This window comes from Andrena cerasifolii, chromosome 3 (genome assembly GCF_050908995.1).
Source record: "Andrena cerasifolii isolate SP2316 chromosome 3, iyAndCera1_principal, whole genome shotgun sequence".
NCBI lineage: Eukaryota > Metazoa > Arthropoda > Insecta > Hymenoptera > Andrenidae > Andrena > Andrena cerasifolii.
Genome location: NC_135120.1, coordinates 14,686,125 through 14,711,240, shown reverse-complemented (window position 1 = coordinate 14,711,240; position 25,116 = coordinate 14,686,125). Strand labels below are relative to the sequence as shown.

The 25,116-nt window shown below is 45.5% G+C and overlaps 2 protein-coding genes and 1 long non-coding RNA gene across 5 annotated transcripts; 2 read left to right on the top strand and 1 right to left on the bottom strand.

Annotated features, from left to right (window-relative positions):
- Nucleotides 1–7,245: 7,245 nt before the first annotated feature.
- LOC143366874 (sperm-associated antigen 1-like) lies at nucleotides 7,246–14,049 on the top strand. 2 transcript variants are annotated; one of them, XM_076808297.1, is made up of 6 exons: nucleotides 7,246–10,849; nucleotides 11,025–11,158; nucleotides 11,397–11,606; nucleotides 11,707–11,860; nucleotides 11,937–12,037; nucleotides 12,115–14,049. In XM_076808297.1, exons 2-6 carry the CDS (start codon nucleotides 11,135–11,137, stop codon nucleotides 12,355–12,357), a joined length of 732 nt encoding a protein of 243 aa, XP_076664412.1. In that variant the 5' UTR covers nucleotides 7,246–10,849; nucleotides 11,025–11,134; the 3' UTR covers nucleotides 12,358–14,049. The 2 variants fall into 2 exon arrangements, 1 of the variants encoding a protein (XP_076664412.1); XR_013084842.1 differs by lacking the exon at nucleotides 7,246–10,849 and having other exon boundaries at nucleotides 10,903–11,158; nucleotides 12,115–12,482; nucleotides 12,663–14,049.
- On the bottom strand, nucleotides 12,438–16,839 carry LOC143366877 (uncharacterized). The gene is made up of 2 exons (XR_013084845.1): nucleotides 16,716–16,839; nucleotides 12,438–16,061 (listed from the first exon to the last, which is right to left on the bottom strand). It is a non-coding gene; the product is annotated as an uncharacterized LOC143366877 (long non-coding RNA).
- Nucleotides 16,840–16,857: 18 nt separating this feature from the next.
- On the top strand, nucleotides 16,858–24,583 carry Ints3 (integrator complex subunit 3). Of its 2 annotated transcripts, none has more exons than XM_076808294.1 (10): nucleotides 16,858–17,394; nucleotides 17,846–18,444; nucleotides 18,544–19,105; nucleotides 19,167–19,362; nucleotides 19,937–20,078; nucleotides 20,150–20,695; nucleotides 20,770–20,863; nucleotides 20,969–21,336; nucleotides 21,419–21,992; nucleotides 22,228–24,583. In XM_076808294.1, the coding sequence occupies exons 1-10, from the start codon at nucleotides 17,320–17,322 to the stop codon at nucleotides 22,300–22,302; spliced, it is 3,231 nt and encodes a 1,076-aa protein (XP_076664409.1). In that variant the 5' UTR covers nucleotides 16,858–17,319; the 3' UTR covers nucleotides 22,303–24,583. The 2 variants fall into 2 exon arrangements, with proteins under 2 accessions (XP_076664409.1, XP_076664408.1); XM_076808293.1 differs by having other exon boundaries at nucleotides 19,910–20,078.
- Nucleotides 24,584–25,116: the final 533 nt, after the last annotated feature.

Sequence of the window (25,116 nt, the reverse complement as noted above, 5' to 3'; positions counted from 1 at the left end):
TTGTATCGCGTACCAAGAGGAGGGAAGTAACGAGATCACGCAGAGAAGGGGGAAAGAACAGCCCCGATAATTTTGTCTCAACACTGTCATACTGTGCCATACATATCCACCTCGGTGTACGATGGTTCAGTTGCGAAAAAGAAAAGGTGGAAGAAGCGGAAAAATTAGATCCAAGGATCACGCCACGCGCTGTCGCGTCTTCTTTTGCGTAACGTTAGGGCACTCCGATTGCGAAGTAGCCGACGGAAGAAGCTCCGATAACACCGTGTAGATCTGTAGACACTAGAAAGGAAAACTATTAGTTCCAAGATACGAACGTTTAACTTGTCATCCCGTAACATTGTAACGCCCACGGAAGTCGCACACGCGATCCGCGATAATCTCATGGAAACGGCCCTGAACGCTCGTTGAGGGTATCGGTTAAGAGTGTAAAAGATGTCTGGAGGATCCATCCGGAGCCAGAGGCTCCGTGATATACAGCGGTATCAGCCTGTATCGACGACCTGCTCGATGAGAGCGGAGCGAACTGTGCCAAAGAGACTGAACTAAAAGACACTTAGACAACCGGTGGGGGGTGAACTAGGTGTTCCAAGTGCGACTTAAGTAAAACGATGCAATAAACGCGCTTCTAGCGGTGCGACGGCGTATTTCTTAAACGAGACACTCGATATCTATCCAACGAACGCGAATACTCCACGGGATCCGCGAGATTAGGTTTCTTGCTAAATACATATTACGAGGGAAGGGAAAGGAGGGAATTGGGAGACGGGAGAGGAAGCGCGTGTATGCTTGCCGGGTAACAGTTCTTCCGGGCTCGCGGTTTTGTACAGAATGTACCGACGTCTTCGCGAATGTAAGTGCTCTTAACAATGCATTTGATAACTCGTAACGATTAGCCTGGATCGTCGCGGCGCCTCCGTTATTGTTCGCGCCGCGGCTGCTTCGGGCGTAAAGAACCACACGAACGACTGCTTTCCCGACAGGGTGTCTGGTGTTCTCCTGTAGCGATCCGCATCGCCAGTGTGCTTTTAGATCGGATACCACCGATCGGATATCGTTGATTCGCAGTCTCTCGCTTTCACTCTGTGCTTTATTCCTTTTACGATTAGAACGATCGCTTTTCCAGCCGTGTTACCGTTTCATTGCATTTCTTTCGTCCTCGGGAGAGCGCAGTGCCTTCTTTTCCGTGCGTTAGTAGTTATTCCGAAAAAGACGTTTCATCTTGTTTCCCATTTTCTTTCGCACAGTACAAATCGAAAGTCTGCAAGACCGATGACCAGTTAGGATTCACGCTTATCGCCGATCGCTGGAAACGCATACGTAGTGTCTTATCAGTTCAATGTCATTGAGTGATATTTAACTTGAAATAGAAACAATGGGGGATAAAGTTCTCTCGCGAATCGAAAAGTGTAGCAACCTTGCTGGAGTTAATGTCGCCGAAAGTTATGCTCCCACTCTTTGTCTCTCTCTCTCTCTTTCTCTCTCTCTCTCTCTCTCTCTCTTTCTCTCTCTCACACACTAACAAACACATACTCACTCTTAATTTATTCAAAGCTTAAGGGTGACAAAAATGAAAAGAAAACAGAAAATCCAAGTGCCAATTCTAGCGAAGCGAGAGTAAAGGACTATACATACATATATATATATATATATATATAAAAAAATATATATACACAATATACTTAGCGTAATTTTACGTGCATTATTTCTTACGTACGAACGGATAGCGACGCGAACGTCGGCGAGGAAGGAACAACCATCGAGAACTAAGTACCTTTGCTTCTCGACGTTCGATAAAAAAGTAAAAAAAGTTTAAAAGAGAAAAGAGGAAAGAAAAAAAGAGACGCGCGCAGAGGATCCGTTCTCCCCTCGTTCCTCCCTCGTTTACGTGATAAAAACGCGTCGTTATCCGGGGGACATACACTTAGGCGAATTTTTATGAGCATAACCATCGCGTCGCAGGCGTGTGGAAATTGTGCGAGAAGCGAGACGGTGTGCCGCATGTAGGTTTAATAAAACTTAAGTATATCCCTTAGGTAGACGTGGTTGATGTTCGTCGATCTTTCTGTACTTCTCGTGGTCTCTTTCCCTTTCGAAATGTCCAGGCTTCGATACTCCTCGAACGCCGGCCCCCGGGGCTTCTTCTACCGCGATCATTCTTCTCGCCAAGGGCTTCGATCCTTTCTGATCGGCGAACGAATTCTCCTCGGCACTCGAGTGCGACCAGAAGATCCTTGAACAGCCTCCGAAGGGTTCGCCAAACTTTTAATCGTCATTCACGCGCCTCCTGATTAGGCAATTCCCATTGCTGCTACTGCAATCGCTATCAGCAGATTTTCTTCGCGGTTTCTCTTTTTCCTTTCGTCGCGCGTATTCGCTGCCTCCTTCGGCCGTCCCTGCGCAGCGGAAAAATTTCTCGTTATGTAACCCGCCTTGTATGAGCGCCGTGTCTCACCGTAACTGAAGCGTGGCCAGGCGAACAGAACCATTCGAACGGGGAATGGAAGCGACTCGTTAGAAGCGTCTCATAACAGCCGCGAGACGCGAGAAAGAGTCTTTATTGATTGTAATCGAATTACCCGTTCGGAATGCTAGTTAGCGTCGAGCAGTTCGACCGAATTCGTGTCTCTCTCAGCGCCCTTTGCTGTCACAGAGCTTTCTTCGTCGACCATGATCAAAGTGTCGCGCTATCCGACGACGGAATACGTTCAGCAATACGTAAGCGCAACCATTATGTTCTAAAGTTAGGCTCATTGTCGTCGTAATGACTCATGCCAGGGGAATTTCGGTATCGGACATTGCCAAATGCAACGTTGAAGGCTGTATCCGATCGATGCGTACTTATATCAAGGGAGTTGTTGAACTTGAAAGGAACACCACCGTCGAACGACAGGCAAGAAGCGTTCGTTGGTTCGGCAAAGAACTCGAATCCACCGAATCTCTTCGCTGCTCCTTATCAGTTCGCACCGCGCTAGACTTCGATACCGCGAACAATCGGGTTTGCTTAGCTGTATAAATATCGAGGACTATGAACCAGGCGGTTGCCACGGTAAAAGCGGCGTTTTGCGCGAAGGCAGCGAATCAAAATTAGTGGTCTGCGTTGGAATCCATTGGTACCCCGCTGTATAACTTTCTAAATTTCGTAGGCAACCGAATAGGCGTGATTGCAACTTTGTGCAGGAGAAATCTCCTTTCCATTCGCTTTCAGCAACCTCGCAATTACTCGGCGATCTTGTTAATAGGGTCACTTCTCCGCCAGAAGCCTTGTTCTCTTCGGGACAATTACTGCGCATAATGTAATCCTATATTCCGCTTGTACGAACGTAACGAGACGGGTCGACTCGTCTTCCCGGGTTAAACGATCGAGTCGAAAGAGGACCCTGTGCGCGCGACACGCCGCGCCCTGCCAATTCGTTCGAAATGCATTAAGTAGTTGACTAATCGGTATATAGATCACCGCAACTATTTCTGTCCAACGAATTTCGTATACACCGATTCCGTCGTGGGAAACAGAACCCCCGGCAGCCGATTCCCTCCCTTCGATATCCACTGTATTCCGATCGAGCATTCTTGCCGAACACCTCTCCGGAAACGATCGCACGCGCCTCGCAGACGACGCCCGCCTTTCGGGAAGGAAGTATTTCAAGACGAGTGCCTCCAACTAGATTCTTTTACCGTTGCGGGCTTTTGTAACGGGGCGAGGAGCGTCGAAGGCAACGGGCATGATTCGCGCCCAGAGGTTCGTCGCCTGTTATCGTCGTTATCATTTCTCTTGCCCGGTGAAGTCGTAGACCCTGATCGACGAGTGAGCTGGCCGGGGAGCAGCGTTCGTGTCCGTTTATCGCGTAGTACTATATTTTCTGACTGTGATGCTAGGGACTTTGTAATTACGTAGATCGCGCGCAGAGCTTTCGTTCGGCGGCGAATCGGTGAGGCGGACTTCAGGCTCCCCTAAACCGACGCGAATTTCGCCGCGCCGAGCGGATCCGCCGCGGATCAGATAGCACTGCCCCTAAGCCACCGCGTATAAAAAGAAAACTGCTGTCTTATCTGATCCGCGGCGCGGATATTCGCGTTGGTTTCGGGGGGAGCCTTTCTTCATTTGTCCCCCGGACCACTGTGCCGCGACCCGGGCGCACCGTTGATCGTGCCGCCTTAATATTCTCTTCTGTTGACTCCATCCTTGTTAGTTTCCCCCGCACGATGCGAAATCATTCGTCGCTGCCTTTTAATCACCGAACGGAAACGTTAGTGAGATCGTTGTAGAGGTTTAAATATCCACGAGGAGCGCCGAGGTAAAGAGTAACGCGTTATTTATTATCGAGCCTGCGGTCGGTAGGGGAATCTCCTCTTCTCTTTGCGTGAGGCGAGGTGGCATTTTGGCAGGCGTAGATCGATTCTGCGGGGAGAGGACGCAACGAAGAGCGCGCGGTCGCATAATCGGGGGCATAGAATTCGAGAGCTAGCACCGGAGTGGAGAGACGATCGACGTTCAGGCGGTCGAGCCGCCAACGGATCGCGGTGACTTTTTTCTCTTTGTACATAATGCTCATTAATCTCGATGATGTAAGCACGCGAGGTCGCTGCGCGGTACGTAGGCATCGGCGATGCGTGCGAGCGCGAAGGGAGTTCGTACTTCGTCCCGAGTGCCCCGCGTGATTTCCACGGCGATCAGGCGGGACGATACTCTCCAGCCAGCGCTTCTTCGCAGCATTAAGGGTCCTTCAGACGCTGATGCACGTTGCAGTGAAACGTTGATGCCTGCATCGTGATGCAAGGTCTCACGATACACGTTGCCACGTCTGTAGATCGGTTTCCGTGTTTCAGCATCAGAAGCGGAACTGGCATCTTGCTCATCAGCTAGGCGAGATGCGAGAGTCACGAAAGCTGCGTCGTGATGCATGCGTATCAGTGTTTCCCTGCAACATGTATCAGCGGCTGGATGTCCCTTTAGTGATAGCCGCTTGAGTCGTTGATAGTGACCTTGGACCAAATCGATACCCGACTCTCGTCGATTCGTGCCGTCCTCCGTCACGCAGAAGCCACCGAGCGGCGCTCGGTCGCGAGAACCTCCTGCTGGCGCGGAGAAGCGCGCGTCCAAGTGCCCTCGAGGTGGAAACGAAGTCAAGCGCCGCGAAGAAAGAGGACGGCTCGCGCGGAGGATAAAGAGTGAGGAATGCGCGCAAGACCGTCGCGAGATCGCGGCAAGGCCGCGGGAACGGCGGGGGCAAGTGGGACGGGGGAAGCACGATTTCTATATCGCCCATATCAGATTAAGGGTTAGCTCGTAAAGGGAGAAGCAGAAAAAGTGAAAAGGAAAAAAAAAAAAGTGGAGTAAGAAAGAGACGAGAGCGGGGACCGGTCGCGTGCTCACGAACGACCGATTTTTATCGGTAACCGATTTGCCTTCTGCCTCTGTACATAGAATTCGCGGGATCGGTCCCCAACTTGCGTACTATCGGGACGGGGAGACCCGGCGGGAAAGCGTTTACGTTCCCCGAGCGTGCTTGTTAAATCGTGTATCGACTCGTGTACTCGAACGACTGAACTGATTTTTAAATCGTGACTTAAACGCGCGAAACGTAGGGAAAGAAGGCGGTTCGTTCCGCGCGACCCCCGAAGGGGTGGAGCGGGGAACGACGACGACAGGCGAAGCAACGAAACTCGTCGTTTTCCCCTTTTCCGTTACACTTTTTATCATCCCCCTTTTCCTTCGCGATCGCGGAGACCTGAGGAACGAGCGGGGAGAAGGTACAACGTACATACGCGTGCACAGAGCGATCGAGCGACCCACGATAGAGGATCGTTCGTGTATAGGTATATATATATATAATATATATATATACATATAATATAATATAATTGTACACCCGTGACTCTTTTTATTGACGACGACTGCATTGCTCCCCCTGACAAAGGCTCGTATATTCATTACATAGTTGTATTTGCAATTATTACCTATGCATATATATATATTTAAATATATATATATATATATATTATATTCACTAATTAAAAGAAGCATATAGATAAAGTGGCAAAGAGTGCGGATAAGAGAGAGGAATTTTAAATATTGTTGGCGAGAATAGTAGGAGCGCGTCGAACGACCGCGTGGAACATTTATCGACGATGGAGGGAATCGCAGTGATGGTTTTTCACCATGATCGAGAAGAAGAGATGTATATACATATATGTACACAAATATATATATATATACACGTCTCTCCTTCTCCAGATTCGAAAGTGTAACGAGATAATGCACACCGGGGGAAAGGAATACGGACCTCTTTCTTTTCTTTCTCTCTTTCTCCGTTGATTCCATGTTTCGCCTCCCTTTTCTTCCCTCCCTCCCCCCTCGGTTCTTCTTCCGCCAATTATTATTATTACTATGACTATTATTATTATTATTACTACGATTATTATTATTATATTATTAATGTTATTACGTATGTTAACCTTTCGATTGCGTTATCCTCGAGTTTAGACTGGGACGTGCAATGTTGCGGTTCGAGATCAACGTATTCCGAGCGTATTAGAGAAAGATGATGAATCCGGCGCGCCCGACGATCGTTCCGCGGGGGAGGGCCCGTTGCCTCCGATCGAAACGGCGAGGCCACGAGCGACGCGCTGCGCATGGAGAAACAAAAAAAAAAGAGAAGTAACTTCGCAGCGTGGCCAGGCCGGTGCACTGTCCTCGGCATCGCGTCGAAAATGTTACAACTAATTGTAAATTAGCCGGCGATTCGTCGGGCATAAGGCCCGCGTATGCAGAAGCGACGAGCCGCCGTCTATCTGGATCGCTTAAGCGAATGTTTGCACCGCGCGAGCAAAAGGGAACACGCGCTGTTTAATCGAGTAACGCGATCGTCGCGGGATCATATCATTCGAGCGGTGCAAGCAGACGCTCTATCCAAATAGTACAAACGTCTGGGTAGCATAAACGCGCGGACCCTCGCGCGCTGCATTAAAATCCGACGCACACCTGTATCTCCATTGTCCGCGAAGAGAATCGTCGCCGCTGGACGCTCTAACGTCGTGACTATCGGCCGCTACGTGGCGCGCAAGTGGTTCGCGCTCACAACGGATATGGGACCTGTGATGCCAGGTCGGGCACGGGTTCCCTCGAGAATTTCCCCCACCTCGCGAATACTACGCCGGAGCAGCGTGTCCGTGAGCTCGGCGCTTCGGAGTCCAACTCACGGACACGCAGCTCCGGCGTAGTGTGCGCGAGGTGGGGGAAATCCTCGAGGGAACCCGTCCCCGATCTGGCATCACAGTATGGGACTACGTTGCTCGAAGTAGTTACGGGATCCGATAGCGCGTAAAGCTCCGACCACGCTCGGCTCTCTTCGCTAAATACACCCGCAGTCCGTTTACGCGCAGCGCTCGCTTCGTTACTCCGACTTGCCCAGGAGCACGCTTCCCTACTTACCTCGAGCAATGTAATTAGCAATGCCGTGCGCGATATCTCTTCTGGCTTCGACCGACCTTTCTCCTTGCGGCCCCTCGCGGCGGGCAGGGGCCCTTGTCCAGTGAAGAAGAACAATTGCATTCCATTCGCGTAATTTCGATCGCGATGTTAAAGACAGGCGTCCTCGGCTATTACGTCGCTCGTGAACGAGATAGAACGAGACCGCGCGCTCGTTTCGCGAATACCGGAAACGGTTGTTATTCCGCCCGGATGTTGGGTCCTCGGGCGTTCCCCGAGGAAGTCGCGGCGCGGCGTCCGCGTCGATACACGAAGAAAAGCGATCTCTCGTCGAGGGGGATCGAAACGTGCCTGGTACGATATACATACATATATATATGCTATAAGTGGTCGACGAAGCGTACAAAAAAAAAGAAGAGCAACGAATTCGGTTGTATCATAGAGGAGAGAGAGCGTGAGAGAGAGAGAAAGAGAGAGAGAAAGAGAGAGAGAGAGAGATCCCTTTTCTGCGGTGTACGTCCCACCGCCGCAGGTTCGTTGTTATCAGGCGAGGTGCACGAAGGGAACCGAGACGCTATTTACGCGCAATAACCTTCCTCCGCTTCCTGCTACGATTCTGTTTCACGCGTACTTCCGGCCGTCTCCCCGCGTGCTTCTGTTCCATTCGCGGCGACAGAGGGTGAGAGTGAGAGCGTAGAGAGAGAGAAAAAAGAATGCCCGTGCATCGCGTTAAAAACACTTGCGCGTACACGTGTAGAAGCACAGAGAGCGACGAGAAGCAGAGGATACCCTCGCAAAAAAAGAATCGGAGATAAGAAACAGGCACGGAGAGGACGAATAGGGGACGCGCGAGGCGATTGGCAGGGGAAAACAAAACAATGGGAGTGGAAGATGGATCGTAAGATTATTATGACGGACGACCTACGATACACATATACGAATCCTGCGCGCATCGTGTTTCTCTGTTTCTTTCTCCTATTTCCTTTTTTCTCTCTTGGCGACGACTATTGCTTGGCGATTTATTGGTACGACGACGTTTGTAATACGGTGACGACTATATGCGAGAGCGTAGGCGGAGTGTATGTATAAAATGTATTTTAAGCGTGGACAAAAAAAAAAAATCAATTTACACTTACGATTTACGGTAACTAGTAACAATACTGACGTGGGTTGTGCATGTGGAGAAGATAGAGAAAAGAATAAGAAAAGGAACGTACACGCGGTCCGTGGTAATGGAGAATCGAATCGGGCCGCCGCGATCGAATCGCCCTTCGATCTCGCGGGAGAAACCAACTTTCGTCCCTCCTACGAGTTCTCACATCCGTCTGTCTCGCCCTCGAATTTTTCGGCTGTCCGTGCCCGTTCCGTTCGATCGTGCTCCGCCCGCGGAGCACCAGAACGTTCGTCCCGTTTCGTCACCTCCGTCGATCGTGCCTGATCGATCGGCCCGAGACGGGGACCACTTCGCGCTGCGAAACGGACAGCGAAATTGCCGGGGGCGCTTTCGAAGGTTTACGTAACTCCATTCCGCCCCAAAGCTGCCCCATTCTTTTCGTTAGCGACTGAATCGAAGAAGAGAGGCGCTTCAACCTGTTGACCGGGCCACTGTTCATCCAGAATCGTCACTACTATTTTACGAGCGTGATCTATAAAGCGTCGCACTCGTCGCCCCCCGGTTGGCAGGTTGAGAGTATCGGTGACTTTTCTTTCTCTGCTCCGCGACTCGATAACCGTACGAGTTTACTTGGCTAAACGCGTTAAAAGAGAGATCGAGGGGGGAATACCAGGGGGGGAGGGTGGAGGAGAAAGGTCGCGCTGATGAGCGACGAGTAGGCGTTAGGGAAGGAAAGACAGGAGTGCCAAATCATCCGTGACTTCCGTCCCACTTGGGCAATAAATATGCACACACCGACTCGGCGAGGTACGCGAACGTTTGCCATTCGTCCTCCAATATAATCGTAAGGATTCTTAATCTGTCCGTTATGTGCGATTATTTTCTCCGCGTGCCACGAGCCCGAGGAATGGATGTAAGCGTCGGGCGCGCTTGCGGCCGTTATTTTTTTCCAATAGGGATTCACTGCTCGGTGTCGAGTAGCGAGGTAAATACTTGGAAGCGAACCGAACCGTTTAGAGTCTAGAGCCATCCAGAGGAGGAGCAAGGAACAGAGGAAAGGAACAGGAAGGTCGCGAGCCAATTCGAACGATCGTCGCTAGAGCGATCGAGATGTAAATAAACGATGTATCCGGATTAAAGTTACTTCGACACTCGCAATCAGTGCCTGTCGCGTTTCGTCGATGGTAATCGGGATTTAAAGAGACGAAGTCCCGTCGACGGGAACGTTACCCACGAACGAACAGAGAGAAAAATTACGAACGATCAGTCACTGTCTACAAAGTGACTAAACGAAGAAACAAAACGAGCTCTCGCATTCGATTCTCCATATCACGGACGCTTTTACCAAAATACAACACAGAAGTCGGCCGTGAGAAATTCTGGCGGCTAATTAAAAAGAAATATATTTATTCGAACGACTTGCCAGTTTCCTTGCACAGTACACACACACACACACGCACACGCACACAAAAAAAATACACACACATGCATACAGACATACGCGAAGTAGGTTCAGCGCAAAAAAAAAGCATACAAAAAAAGAATAATCAGAAATCAATAATAACGGAAAGAGATCTACAGATTAACGGATTAATGGATGAGTTGCATAGCTATTCGAGAAGTTTCACGAAATATCGATGTATATATTTTAAGTTTGTATTATAATGCCCCCACTTAATTTGTATGAAATGGAGAATTTCAGACATTAAAATGATGATAAAAAAAAAAGAAGCCTCAGTCACATGATTCGCCAATGTCCCCTGCGCTTTCTCTTCGTGCCCGCTCGGGACTTCTTGCCGTACTTCGTGCGAAGTTACATAAATTCGATCGACTTATGTAAGTTACCATTGATCGATCAAGAAGCACCGCGGGCACACTATGTCCGTTCAAGCTTACGGATATCTTATTTAAATATAGACCTTTCTCGCGTGCGCTTAGAAATCTCATATTTCAAGCATACAGGTTATTTCCAATGTATTCGGCTCGTGCATGCTTCGGTTAAAAATAAAGCCACACCTTCGGACTAGGAGACAAAATTTATTAATATTGCAAAACAAAGCGTACCTACATAGGACGCGTACTTCGAGAATCACGTGCAAGCGAAGATGATCCATTGGCGTGGCATTTGTCTCCCGCTGCTGTAACCGTTTCGCAATCATTCGATCTTCTTTTTCGAGCGGGGAGGCACGTAAAGAAGCTGCGCTCATTTTTTTTAAAGATCGCTGGCCCATTTTTATGCAGGTCGTCTCTACAACGACAACATTCAAAGGGAGGACGTCGAGTGTTGGAAAGAAATGGAAAGAAAGGTGAACGTCTGCTGTTGCCTTTCTCTGTTCTTTGAACGGGACAGACCCGACGGACGGGTGGAGGGCTATGCGCAGTGCAGTATCACATGTCAATGCTCGCTGCGCATGCAGTTACCGGCCCGAAAGACATGGCAGGTGTTTCGGCTGCTTCTCATTGTTGACTGTTTCTTGACAGATAAAAAAGTTGCTCGGAGACAGCTTGAAGGACAATGATAACGTCCACGTCAGATAGTAACTCGTGAAACATTTTTTACGTAATCTGTCTTCAAAGTTCTCCCGAAAAGAATGTCGAGCACACGAGAGGCAGAGGTAAGAAATCGCGACTTTTCAGCGTGGAGCTTGATGCTTGCACTGTTCATTTAACATAAGCGTGACCTTTTGCATAGTATGCAAATCACTCGAGAAACTTAAATAAGGATTTCTGCCAGCAATGCCATAAATTAACGTGGAACGTTAACCCCAGCGCTCTGACGCAATTAATCAACACTTTGTAGCCTGAACTTAATATTAAATATTCTTTTATTACATTACTATAATTCCATCGAAGGTTCAAAGCCTCAAGGAGCGAGGGAACACGTGTGTGAAACAGCAAAAGTACGAGGAGGCTATGTTCCATTACACACACGCGATTAAACTGGATCCGCAGAATTATTCTTTATACAGCAATAGATCGTTTGCCTTTCTGAAAATACGACAATACCATTTCGCGATGGAGGATGCTCTAATGACAATTCAGCTGAAACCTGATTGGACCAAGGTACACGTACATTCGTCGTACAATTGCTTTATAGACACGAGTGTAATTGTAACTTATCTAACATTTAATTCAACTGCGGCACGTATAAATCTCTTTCCAGGGATATTTTAGGAAAGCCGAAGTGGAGTCACAAACCTTTCGCTTCAGCGAAGCACTTCAATCTTACAATAAGGCTTTATCCCTTCAACCGAACGAACCAACAATTTTAGAGGCGATGCACAGAGTATCTAGATTATTGATTCAAGATAGAAGAGGTACTATCTCTCTAGCATCAAGGCAATCGTATTCGTAATGTTTACTACGACGCTCTAATATTGAATTATTTTGTAGCTGATCAACAGATACCTTGGCTCGGAGCTGGAGTTGGTATCATACTTGGAGTAATAGTCGTAATCGCTGACTATGTATTTACAAATAAACCTACATTAACGGTACGTATGCTAGTTTAATATACTTGAACGCGCGAGTTGGTAAAACGGTAGACATAATTTTCTATCTTCCATCGCAGCATCCCTTTTTGATGGCGTTATTGACAATATCCATAGCAATGTTGGGTTTCACCATTGCAAAAGGGTTTCGCTATTTCGTAAAGTGCCAAAGAAAATCGCTTTTGGATCCACCGGTGGACCTATTCGGCGAAAACAAAGATGACATCGACGACGATGAATCCGAAATGAACAACGACAAAGACAAGCATCCGAAATATAGTAAAGCGCAAGCACGACAGAGATTCAAGAAAGGGAAGTCGTAGTGCGTTTTGATACCAATGCTCTGCGCGCATTTTTATGTAAATTTCAAATTCTACGTTCGTACACTTTTTGACATCTCAGGAAAACTCGGAATGTTTACGGCCAGGGCTATTGCATAACCAGAGAAGTATACAGATTTTATAGTTAAGTTATTGTTGAATAATGTTAAAATATTGAGAACGCGTGGCAGAGTTCCCGCATTTCTTTATATTTTGTGTTGAAGAGTTCTTATGCCAAACCGAGCCGTCTGCTAGTTAATAATTAAGTTCTTCTGCTGCGAAGACAATTCTACTTTGACCTGTTTCAGATACGTAATAAGAGATAAGAATACAATGAAAATTATAATTGCCAGTGAGTTACTCAGTACAAACATTTCTGAATTGGAACTTTGCTTATACGAATCGTAACAGTATTTAAGAATATAACATATTGCATCTTCGTGGAAAGTCGGCAATAAATGTAGCACTTACATTTTTACATAATTATATCGTAAGGCTGAAGGATTCAAAGGTTCTCCCTGCAAAGCGTATACAACGAATTATCTTGTTCTCGAAGTGCAATATTATTTGCACCTCTCAACTTTCTGCACTTTAACTAAACACGATAAACACACAAAAAAATTCTAATTACACATAATCAAGTACTTAAGAGTTGTTCGATCTTTCATGAAATAACACAATAAGCGACAAGTCAGCATAAAATACGTTACGTAAACTTTGGGACTGACACACAATATATACTACTCTTCTACTGAGGCCTAACTCAGACGGACCTCTTTAGAACCCACTACGACCACAAAAACCGTTGTGCGTTGTGTCAACCACCGGCAGCGACAATTTCGGGGTACAGTTTTTTGTCGTCGATACGGACTTCAAACGTGGTTGATTCCAGCGACAGCCCAACCACTGTTTTATGGTTGTGGTGGGCAGAAGCCACTTTTTAGAAAAAAAGTGGTCCGTCTGAGTTAGCCCTAAAAGCATGGCTATGCACGAATTTATATACAATCAAGAATTTCGAATGTTTTCAAACGTACTTTGTCTACCAATCTATGCTTATCTTTCCTCGCTTGAAAGAGATTAGATATACCAATGTTGCTAGTGTAAAAGAGTTTTGAATATTATAGATCCATAACTACACGGATAAATCACGAAATTAGGTACTTATTTATAGAAGCATGTAAGATAGATTATTTATAAAGAAATTCGAAGTATAAACTGTTAATAGTGTTGTATAGAGATATAAGTTTAAGCATCCGTTTTATCGAAGTGTTACGAGCATCACTTATCGCATTGTCTTTAATATTGCAAACATTTTTAAGTAATCCGAGGGTACTTGCGTATCAGCGCTTAAGTTGTTCACACTGCAGTTTCACGATTCGTTCAACTGAGGATTTAGCATTCTAAAATATACACGCGAATTTATTTCCCCTAATGCGTTGCCCCATATTTGCATTAACTGCAATGCACGTTAACGAACCCCGGTGGTCATCGATACATTATACTCCTCGATTTATAACTCGTTATTATGCGTGGAAGCATATCAGTACCAAAGTGAATCATTCTATCGAATCAGTCATCAATAGCCATTCTACAATTAACCAGAATGTTGATACAGAATGTTTGCTGCAACCCACAATCTTTGTACGAGAAAACGTTTTTACGCGTATTGAATTCGTAATAAAATTTGTAATGAATTATATAATTGCGTTTAATAAAAAAAAAAGGAAGGAAAAGCGAGACAGAAGATTCTTAGACCGACTACGACGACCGTTTTACATTTATTCATATAGTGGGACTCTTTTTACATTCATAAGGATTCGCCAGGTGGTGTAATTCTGCTCGAAATGCCCTAAAATAGTTTTATGCAAAACGGAATACCAGAAGAATACAATGTCCGTGTTAATGAGAAGATGGTTAGCGATAACACATTTTTCTACGGCCGCATTGGCCGTCTGCCAGGTGCTCGAGACTCGGTCATCCGTGGATCACTGAGAGCTCGTTAAGTGTAAATTCGAATGTACACACTGTTACTTGCTTAAGCGCGCATTCTTTCCGACTGTTTACGACCTCGCGTGCTTTACGATTCGGGTTAATTATCCAATAAATACGAAAATACGGAACACTACCATTAACGTTTAGCATCAAGTTCCAAACTTCCCAGCACACGTCACCTCTTTTTTCTTCTCTGTCTTATAGCGCATATTAGCTTACGCAGATTCGTGGGATGCGACTGTGATGGATAACGATAATCCAACGGCGCGATAGATCAGCGCACGAAAGTGAAAAAGGTCGGGCGAAATTCTGACAGTCACGTGGCGTGAAAGATTTCGATCGGAAGATTAACAGTGAAAAATGAAACTGGTAAATAAACAAGGTTTCGTAGGATATTAAATAATCAATAAGTTGGTTCTGGAATTATGTTCTTCCATTTGTTAGAACGTTTCATTGACTTTTGTGGTTTTCCTGATTATCTGAAGCAGCAGTATTGCTCACCCCAAATTGTCGCGATCAAGGGAGAAGATCTTCTAGGTGAAATAGGAAAAATTCATTTTCACAATATTTTTGGATATATTTAATCTCTTCTTTTCTGTCTCCATCTTATACGTTCCTGATGAGAGACTATTCACGGGACTGTGCGTCTGCGCATGCGTCCATTGACGTTTACAAGCAGATAGCACCGCGAAACGTACTGGCTGGTCATTTCACTTGAAACCACCGAACGGCTTGGGTGTAGGAACAGTTGAAATTACTGCTAAGTATCTCACTTCCTTTACGTTAGCATTTCAAACGAGTAATACGCGATCTTTCTTTTTCGCCCATTTATCTCTATCGTTTAACTGTCTCATAACACAGAACTGTATATCAATTACATATATAGCGTCGAAGTAACAAACGTTCCAAGGTGAATCATAAACAACCGAAGTGGCGTTTAATGCCACGCAATCCGGAAAAAACCGTTTCTTTTCCGCATAAACTTTTAGTATACTCGTTTCGAAAGCTCTCTTTAAAGCCGCATAGATAGTGACCGAAAAGTTTAACGCCCCGAACGTTTGCACTCGTAATTATCTTTTACACAACTCCGAAAACGGCTGGGCGTACATATGTTACTCCAATGGTCATAACGATTAGAACAAAGAACCCCGCGATAGCTTTTCCCGGAATCCTATTCACGATTGCGAAAGCAGAGGAGGTGAAGTTATAACATCTGTATGGAAAGTTGGCTGGCTGGGCGATATTCTCGATTACCCTAACCAAATAACGAAAAGTAATAAGCGGCACAGGAGCGAGATGGTTATGCGGCGAGTATTAGGGCAAGAAAGAGAAAGGAAAGCGGGGTTGTAGCACCACGGATACCTGGAGGAAAGCCTTATACATCGTAATGGAATGCCAGGTCCGTGGCTCTTGCACTTATTGGGGGTTAGGTTGACATGCACGGACGTGTCGGGTCGAAGCGACTGCGTATGCATCCAGTGGAACGTGTTCGATATTATTATGGTCACCGATTGCGCAAATCCCAATAGGTACGCCGGGCAAAGTTCGCACCCACAAAACAGCGAGGGCCTAGGAAAGTGTTCAAAGAGGCTCGCAAAGCAACACGAGGAAACGAAAAGCGGGAAGCGTGGCCGGGGCACCCGATGTGATTAGTCGGCTGGCCGTTTGTGCGTACGTGATGTGCGCACGCGCAATTTCACGCCACAGGTTCGTGTCTATATACCGAGCAACTTTATGGGCTTACGCACCCGGGTGTTCACAGTTTTTATGATCTCTTAACAAACTTTTATCGAGGGGGCAACCTTGCCGCATTTATTTCGCGAAATACTCGCACGCGAACGAAAGTATTCTAAGGCTCTTTCCAATACTACGATCACGCGTTCGTTGTAGTTTCCGTGGTTGCAACAAGGATAGAGTTATTTTTACAAAGTTCAACGTAATTTGAAATGAAGATGCCGATGACCTCGCGGTACCATTCTCGTTTGTTCTCAGCGAATGTCCTACATTTCGTTAGTAATTTTTCTTTCGCGGCATACCGTCCCATCAGATCTCTCTTTTGTATTCAAACGTTGCGGTGTTTGCTTAAAAAGTGTATATAGTTTTTGCTCTACATCCTACCCTCGATCGAATGTCCCGAAATGCGTGCAACAGTTTGCTGGGATACTCGTTGGTTTCAGCATTCCGCGAAACCAACGAACTAACGCGCGAAATATTCCTGCTGCGCCCGTTACACGCCTATAATTTATGATCCCATTGAGTCACGCGATGATCTTCGTATGTTAACGTAACACATTTATGCAAGTTTAATTATCAACAAACATGTGTACTTTTATTGTAATCACCTATCCGCGAATGGTTTACAAGTATACACAGCTAGCACGGCGCAGGGGACAACTAATCGATGGATAATCATATGACACCCTGAAAAGGACGGTTTGAACGCGGGAACGGTGAGTCCTTTTGTAGGAGGTTCGGCAAAGGCAGCACACTGGTTGGAAGTTGGAAGGTTCACAGACACTTCGGAGGTGACCGTCCTCTTGATACGCACCCTTAATAAATACGTTCCTGTAAGCCGCACTACTTTTCTACGGTACCCCCACCAATGCCCGTGAGTGTGTACGGGTTGGTAGACAGCGATTGGCCGAGCGGATGATTGGCGACGACGGTGGGGAGCGATCACGTCACGAAGCGAGGCCGAGAAGCGACGAGGCGCATGTATCAATGCGCAATCGCATCGGGACAGTTCAGGGAGTCGGGGAGGTCCGTGGGTAAGGAATAAACAGAGTGAAGAGACCGCGGGAGAGACGAAGAGTGGGGAAAGAGAGAGAGACAGGGACAGAGAACGAACAGGCAGTGAGACGATCACGATGCACGGAGGCGAGCACAAGCGGCCAGGGGCACAGGGCTGAGGGCTGAGGGCTCGACAGGGCCTGGAATAACGTTCACGGGACGGCCGCGGGCCAGCCAGCAGCAATGGAACAGACGAAAACTCCCGCGTCCCGGCTACTCAGCACGAGCTGCATAGAGAATAAGGACGACTTGGAAGAGGTAACATAAATATTTGAAATAGTCACTGGATACGTATCGGGTGCGAGGGGCTCCGCCATTGTTGCGACGGTCGCGCACGTCGCTGACCGCGCGGCGCCACACGTCCACACCACGCGTCTTAGCGGCAACATTTGAATCGTTTACATAATTATGAAATTAATAGATGTCAGTTGCCGATGGATGGTGTTCGCTTGGATTCGAGGAACGCACCGTAGAATCCTCAGCTGCGTTACTTAAACCAAAATAGCACCATTCTGAGTAACGCAACGGTCTCGTTATGCGTTGTATATTTCATAATGTCAATACAAAAGTGTAAAATCTCAAGTACTTCGAGAGCTTTCATGGTTGTTAATTTAAAAATTTCTAAATTCTTTATTCGCGAAGAATTTGTTATTACTTTATTCCTGCGAATGCTATTTAAAATAAACTGTTGCTCGCTTTCTGCTTTCAGAAATTCGAAAGATGTTATACAGTGCTCCAAAACCTGACTGCGGGACTGTCAGAAAAGGAAGCCCACGATACGCTGAACAATGCTGTGTGTAAGGACAAGACGCACGAAGAAGTTTCATTGGGATTGTTGGTTGTTATTCTGACGGATCCTCAAAGTGCTGCAAAAAGTTATAGGGACTTAACGTTAATTACGCGAGATGGCCTCGCGATTGTGTTAGGACATCTTAATCAATTAGTGCTTGAAAGATACCTACGATTGAACGATGTAACCAGAAGCCAGTTACTGTGGCTGCTGCGGGAGACGATAAGAACCAGTGTGGCTAGTGTGGATAACCTTTGTTTAAGTTTGTTAAGGCACGCAGCCGGCGGAGATATTTCGCCGAGAAATTTGTTTTTAGTCGACGCGCTTTTAGACATATTTCAAGAGAACCGATCCTGGCTGGATAAATTTCCTTTTCTAGTGGCGTCTATTGTTTACACCTATCTACGATTAATAGAAGATCATAACGCACCTCATCTGTCCGGGCTGCGCCAAAAGGAAGTTACCTTCACCGTGTCTCTCATAAGAGAACGTATGGTCGATTGTTTAGTTATTGGAAGGTAAACGATGCTCGGAAACTCCATTTAATCTCCATTTAATTTACTGTTTGTAGTGAGTATCGAGTTGCGGCGAATGAAACAACATGTTCGTATTTTCAGGGATTTGGTACGCTTATTACAAAATGTGGCGAGAATAGCGGAGTTCGAAGCATTGTGGAAAGATATGCTTCTCAATCCGAAATCTCTGTGTCCGAATTTCAGTGGAATCCTTCAACTCTTACAAACTCGGACATCTAGAAGGTTTCTACAATCGAGACTCACACCGGACATGGAAAGGAAGCTAGTTTTCTTAACGAGTCAAGTGCGTTTCGGTAACCACAAACGGTACCAGGATTGGTTCCAAAGGCAGTACCTGGCCACGCCTGAGTCACAGTCGCTCAGATGCGATCTTATACGATTTATCGTTGGCGTAATTCATCCGACAAATGAGTTGTTGTGTTCAGATATTATACCCCGATGGGCGGTAATAGGATGGCTATTCACCACTTGTACATCAACCGTGGCTGCCAGCAATGCTAAACTGGCTTTATTCTACGATTGGTTGTTTTTTGAACCGGAGAAAGATAATATTATGAACATCGAGCCTGCGATTCTTGTCATGCACAATTCTATGAGGTCCCATCCACCTGTCACTGCCACGTTACTAGACTTTTTATGCAGGGTAAGTCGATCGCAATAACATTGAGCAATTCCCGAAGCTATTTGAACGTTTTATTTTACAGATAATACCACATTTTTATCCACCGTTAACGGAGAAAGTGAGGAACGGAATCTTCTCATCGTTGAGGCAAATATTAGAGAAACGGGTGTTGCCAAGTCTTTATCCGTTATTTGACAGTCCTAAGCTAGACCGCGAACTTAGGAGCAAAATAAGGGAGACATTTAAGGAATTTTGCTTACCACCCAATGCAGATCCTGGTAAATAAAATGCTGCATGTTTAGTAGATTAATATAAAATACTGCACCAACACTGGCATACTTCTGCACAACAAATTGGAGTCGACGAAATGCACATTAAGATTGATGTCTCATTTAACATCACGCTAGATATTTTACGAAGGCACATAGTATATATGCATATATTGAACACAGATTGAATAGAAAGAAACGAAAATAGATAAACATATGAGGCAGTGAGAGCGACAACGAACCACCCCACATTAAAAAAAATTTTTTTTTCCCTATTTTATATGATTAGTAGAGTTTATTGGAATACGTTATTGGTACTAACTTGATATCGAAAAAAATGTGGGTTAGTCCGTTTTTGCTCTCATTGCCTCATATGTACATGGTATATTAATTTTGGGTTCATACAGTACTGTTTTAATAAGTTAGTTCTCACCAAGTATAGCTTAAAATCCATCTTTTAATCTTCTCTTTTAACAGATTTCATTGTTCACACTTTCTTAAAGCTTACAGCACATTCAATGCTTACTAACTTTGGTTTTTGCATGATGTTTTTAAGCAGGAAATAAGGTTCCGATATATTCAGGTAAAATGGAGGAACTTAATAAGGACCTTACACCAGGAGCTCCGCTGGAGAGTACGGGGAACGCTACCCCGGTTGAAAATAATCATGTAAGTCAAGACACAGAACCGGCTTTCAGCGACGAAGAGGAGGAAATGCCATTAAGGTCAGCTCTTTTCACCATCGGGACATTGTCGCAATAAAAGGCACATCGCTAAATTACACGTACTGTTACAGGATAGTGACTAAGATCGAAGAAGAAGACGAAGAGGACGTCCCTTTAGCAAATGTGAAATTGAAAAGCGAACAAAAGAATGCAAATTGTGTTATAAAGAAAGAAGATATCACGTCTCAGTTGAACTTAATTTTAGAGCCAGAGGAGTTAAGGGCTGCTGTGGAAAGTTTGCACAGTGAAACGGACAATGAAGTGAGGTGTCAGACAATGGAAAGGATAGTACAAATGGTTGTGGAGGATGAGATAGATGCAGAAACAATACCAGCATTGGCTTCTTGCATATCGACTATTTTGGCGCCACAAATTACAACACAGATATTTCCGACCGACAATTTGAACGAAGAAGCCTTGACTGATAGTATAAGCACGCCGTTGTTCGTTATGTTTCGAAATCAGTTTCAATTGTGTAAAGAAGAGGACAATAGGCGGAAACTTTTAGCTCGGGTACTGGCAGAGATGCAGACTATTCAGACAAGGATAGGCTATCTTTTGCTATACTTCTTGAAAGTCTGGGGCAAAGAAGAGGAAAAACGAGAAGGCGAACCAAGGTTGGTAATGGAATACCGATTGCACCGACACATATAGATAATAGCTTTTATTACATCACGTTCTTCTGTTCTAGTAATGTATTAAACGACGTTAAAGCATCGGTATACAAAGACTTTTGCGCGCATCGTGAGAAGAAGCTGGATGCCTGCTTAGTGGCGGACTTAAAGGTATGCTGGTTCTCGAAATTATAGATCGTCACACATTGCTAACAGTTTAGTCTAGCTGTAAGAGAGACACATATATTTATATGGTATGCATTGTTCTTTTTATAGCTCTGCCACGAAGACAACATATTTATGCTGTGTTATCTTGTGCCTGACGTATACATGGGATTCCAAAACGTGGCTCTAGGAAACGTTCAATTGTTGCATTTGGTTGTATCGACCGTCGACGCCTGCCAATTACAGGAATTGGTCTGTCAGATAATGCAGGGACACTTGAAAATGTTGAAAAAGGAGTCATTCACGTCACTGTTGACGGCCAGTTTGAATTGGGAAACCTTCGAGCAATATTGCTTCTGGCAGCTAATCTTTGCTCATGACTTTCCGATTGACTACGTACTGCCTGTTTTACCCAAGCTGCAATTCCGCGATCACGCGGAAGCGCTTACATCGATACTGTTTATGCTTAAACAAGAGAAGTAAGTAGACCCGGGATTAAAGAGAACGCGGGATAAATGTTTCTGGAATGACGCGTGACGTTTATAATGTTCTCTGTAACAGGCCAACGTTGGAACTTCTGCGACAATTGCTCGCGCGACAAAACGTGGATGGGGATATGTTCGTTGTGGCAGCTTTGCGTTACTGGTGCCGCGATTACGAGGAGAAGCTCGGCGAGCTGCTCGCGAATCTTCTGAGCACACGTTATCCCGCTACCAGCCCGAACAAGCGAAAACGATCTGGCGGCAAGCACAATCAACAGCCTGGCCCTCCTAGCGGCGAACAAGTGCTCGGTCATCTGGATCAATTGCGACAGCATTGCACATCCTCGGCTGAGCTGCAGCTCTACCATTCCGAGGGGATGCAAAGAGCCCTGCAACAAGCGCAAGCGGCCAGCAGCGACTCGCTAAGGAAAAGTTACGGCGATCTCTTCGCCCTAGCGGAAGTGAACGAAGAGAACGAGCCCCCTCCGCCTCCGCCGACGAGCTCCGCGCGAAAGCACGCGGCGGCGTCGGCCGGAGGTGGGGGTGCCGGTGGCAAGGGAGGTCATAGGAAAACTGGTGCTAACACGAGGGAGAGGTCTAGTTCCAAAAGGCCGTTGCCTCGGTATCATCTAGACATTACGTCTAGTAGCGAGGTAAATATTTCACAATACTTGAAAGCAATTTGAAATGCAATTACAAGGGTATATCACGGACTGGCCGAGTGTTTTTATCTCTATGCAATCGGTATTAAGATACGTAGTAGCTGGTGAATGCCATTGGTGTTTAAAATCGGCTACCGATAGATAGAAAATCCGTAGCTTCAGATCGTAATTCCTATTCGTTAGTCGACGTGGACTGCTCTGTTATAATTTCATCTTTCTAACGTAGGAGGAAGACATTGGGAATTCAAAGCCACTGAAAAAGAGAAAAAAGTTTAATGCAGTGGGCTCCGACAGCGACTGACCACCCAGTGTCTTCAAATGTCACATGGACCACGTCACGTGTATGCAGCAAGCTAAACTAGCCTTAAGAATAGTAAGATAATATAGTGTACACATAGATCTATTTAGCGCGACTTGTAAATATAGTGTACATCGAGGGTGTGTATGCGAAAGCATACCGATAAACGAGGATCTTGCACATATTTCGCAGACACAGGTTATTACAGCAACGTTGCCAGATTCTGTTTCCATTAATCTTTTTTTTTTTTGTTAATCGTTGTCGGACACATTCTAACGGGAAACGTATTTAGAATGTATGTGATATTTAAATATGAGAGGGCGGAAATTTGTAAACGCTGGTTAGAGCTTTTCTAGGTAAACACGTGTGGCAGATCGGGATCGCGGAGTCTGGCTTCGAGACGCGAGGAGGATTTAGCGCGTCTCGCCTGTCAGATAAAGTTACCGGGGGGGGCAAGACTAGTCATAAATTAAATTATGTCGAAAAGTATCGAATCTGGCAACGTTACGCGCGGAGTGAAGGCGACACGAAGGACTTCGCTCCGTGATCAATTTATTTCTAGGAAAAGAAACAATTCGCCGTCCGCGCAGAAGATTGGTGGTCGGCGATAAATAACATTGCGGGCACGATTGTGCTTAGTTTTTACCGATAATTTGTTTATTAATTTTGCGACTAGTAATATGGTATTAATTGACCCTATTGTCCAAATTTCTTTCTTTCTTTCAGTCTCGTTACGCGATTATTATCAATAAGAAGACTCTCGCGTCTCACACGTACAATTAGTTAACAAAGATGAAATGGACACTTTTGTTGCCATAAACTGTGAACGCAAACTTTGTACGAAATCGTTGATAGCTTTTTTTTTTATTAGGATTAAGGACCTTCTGCGGGTGAGCAAGGATGTATTGTGAACGTTCTCGCTCCGGCAAGAAGCGTACAGTTTTACGACCAAATGTATTTTACGTCTGTGCTTTAGCGAGCATGATCATTCTGAAAGGCGCAAGAATTTTTATATTTTGCACGATGGAAGGTTGTCTGTACTTTTTCTAAGGATCTTCTGTCCAACAAAAACTAGAGTGGCGAATCTTTTTACGTTGCTATGATGAATATTTTATGCGAAGCGGTCGAATTGCCTGACATCGGATGAGCAAAGTGTACGATTTATTCCCTTATCTCAATTTTTAATCGTAACGTCTACGATGTATTTACATTCACGAAGCGCGCAATTGTAACCTAACCTTTAAATTGACCCACCCAACTTGGAGAGAGTCGCCGTATACCTACTGTTTCTGCCAAATCGTGTGAAATATTCTTTGCCGTATATATAACTTTTATCGCGTTGCTCCCGAAATGCGTTGATTTAACGTAGGTTTCAAGGCACCTTCCAACGAGTGTAGAACCAGGCGTCATGTACACTTAAGTCCTAGAGAAAAAGAACGAAAGCGCGAGGAGTATCACCGTTCACCTCTGTACATTTCCTGTAAAATCGGTTACTTGTAAAACGTAAGTAGCTGCGTTATGTATTTTCTAGTTTGTACATACCAGAGAGAACGGAACGCGCGCGTGTTTGTGTGTGTGCGTGCGATGTATGTTTGTATGTACCTTCGGATGCGTTTGTGTGTGCCTGAGCCACGGCGTGCGCGGTACTTCTTTCGAATCCTAACGCGAAACTGTTTTCCACTACGAGAGTTTGTACTTCTGCACGTGCCCGATCTTATCGATCGAGTGCACTAGCAATTGTGTCAAAGATAAAATCTGGAAACAAAGGATAGTATGGAAAATGTAAAGCCGCGGGCATTGTCGACCGATAAGAGTGCCTGCGGTTTACGCGCACAGCGTACGTACCTACCATTCGTAATGGCGTATGAATAAAGTGTGATAGTCGATTGTTGTTATTAGGTCTTTTCTACTTGTACATAAAGTGCGGCGTTATGTGAAAAAGAGATATTTAAGGACGCGGCGGATGAGAGAGAATGTGTGCAAAAGGGCGAGCATATGTACGTGAGAGATAAAGAGAGAGAGCGAGAGAGACAAAGACACAGATTGATTAACAAAAAAAAAAGCGAAATTAACGATGCACGGGGCAATACGAGAAATAAGACCTGTAAACATTTAATGTTTTTAACGATCTTGTACACACGAATATACATGTAAATACATGAATATATTGTATCGTAATGCGAGCATAAACATTTAATGTTTTTAACGATCTTGTACACACAGATACACGTAAATGTAAATACATCGAAAAATTACCAGAAGTAAAATTCTCGTGATTCCTGTTGTTAGTTTCTTCTTTCTCTACCTTATCCCGTGTTTTGTCTACGTGTAAATCTTTCTTTAAACTAGGATTAGCGCACTGTACGGGCTGTAATTGATTATGTACAACGCGAGCAACCTTTCCCTCGAACATTCTTTTTTATCTATAAAAGGCAAAGCTATTTAAGGGGGTAGACGCGTCACGTGACCTGGCAGATTCGGCAGGTCGGTATTACAGCATTTTTATCTGCACAGAAATGGTAATACCGATAGATCGACGATTACCCGGTGAACGCGAGAGGGAGCTTGCAGGTGCAGCATTTGAAAGGGGGGCTGCTCCGAAATCCATTAAAAGACCGTCGCACCTGCAAGAGAAGCAGTTTTTTGCACTGCACCTGCAAAAACGGAAATGCCCTCACACCTCACGACCCACAAATTCTTATTTTTCCGCAAATTGGAATACCTAAATGGCCCACAAGCCAAAATAAACGTTCTTTTTCCTCGCAAAAGTAAAAATTTCGGCTCCGAAACTTCTCTTGCAGGTGCAGCGGGAAAATC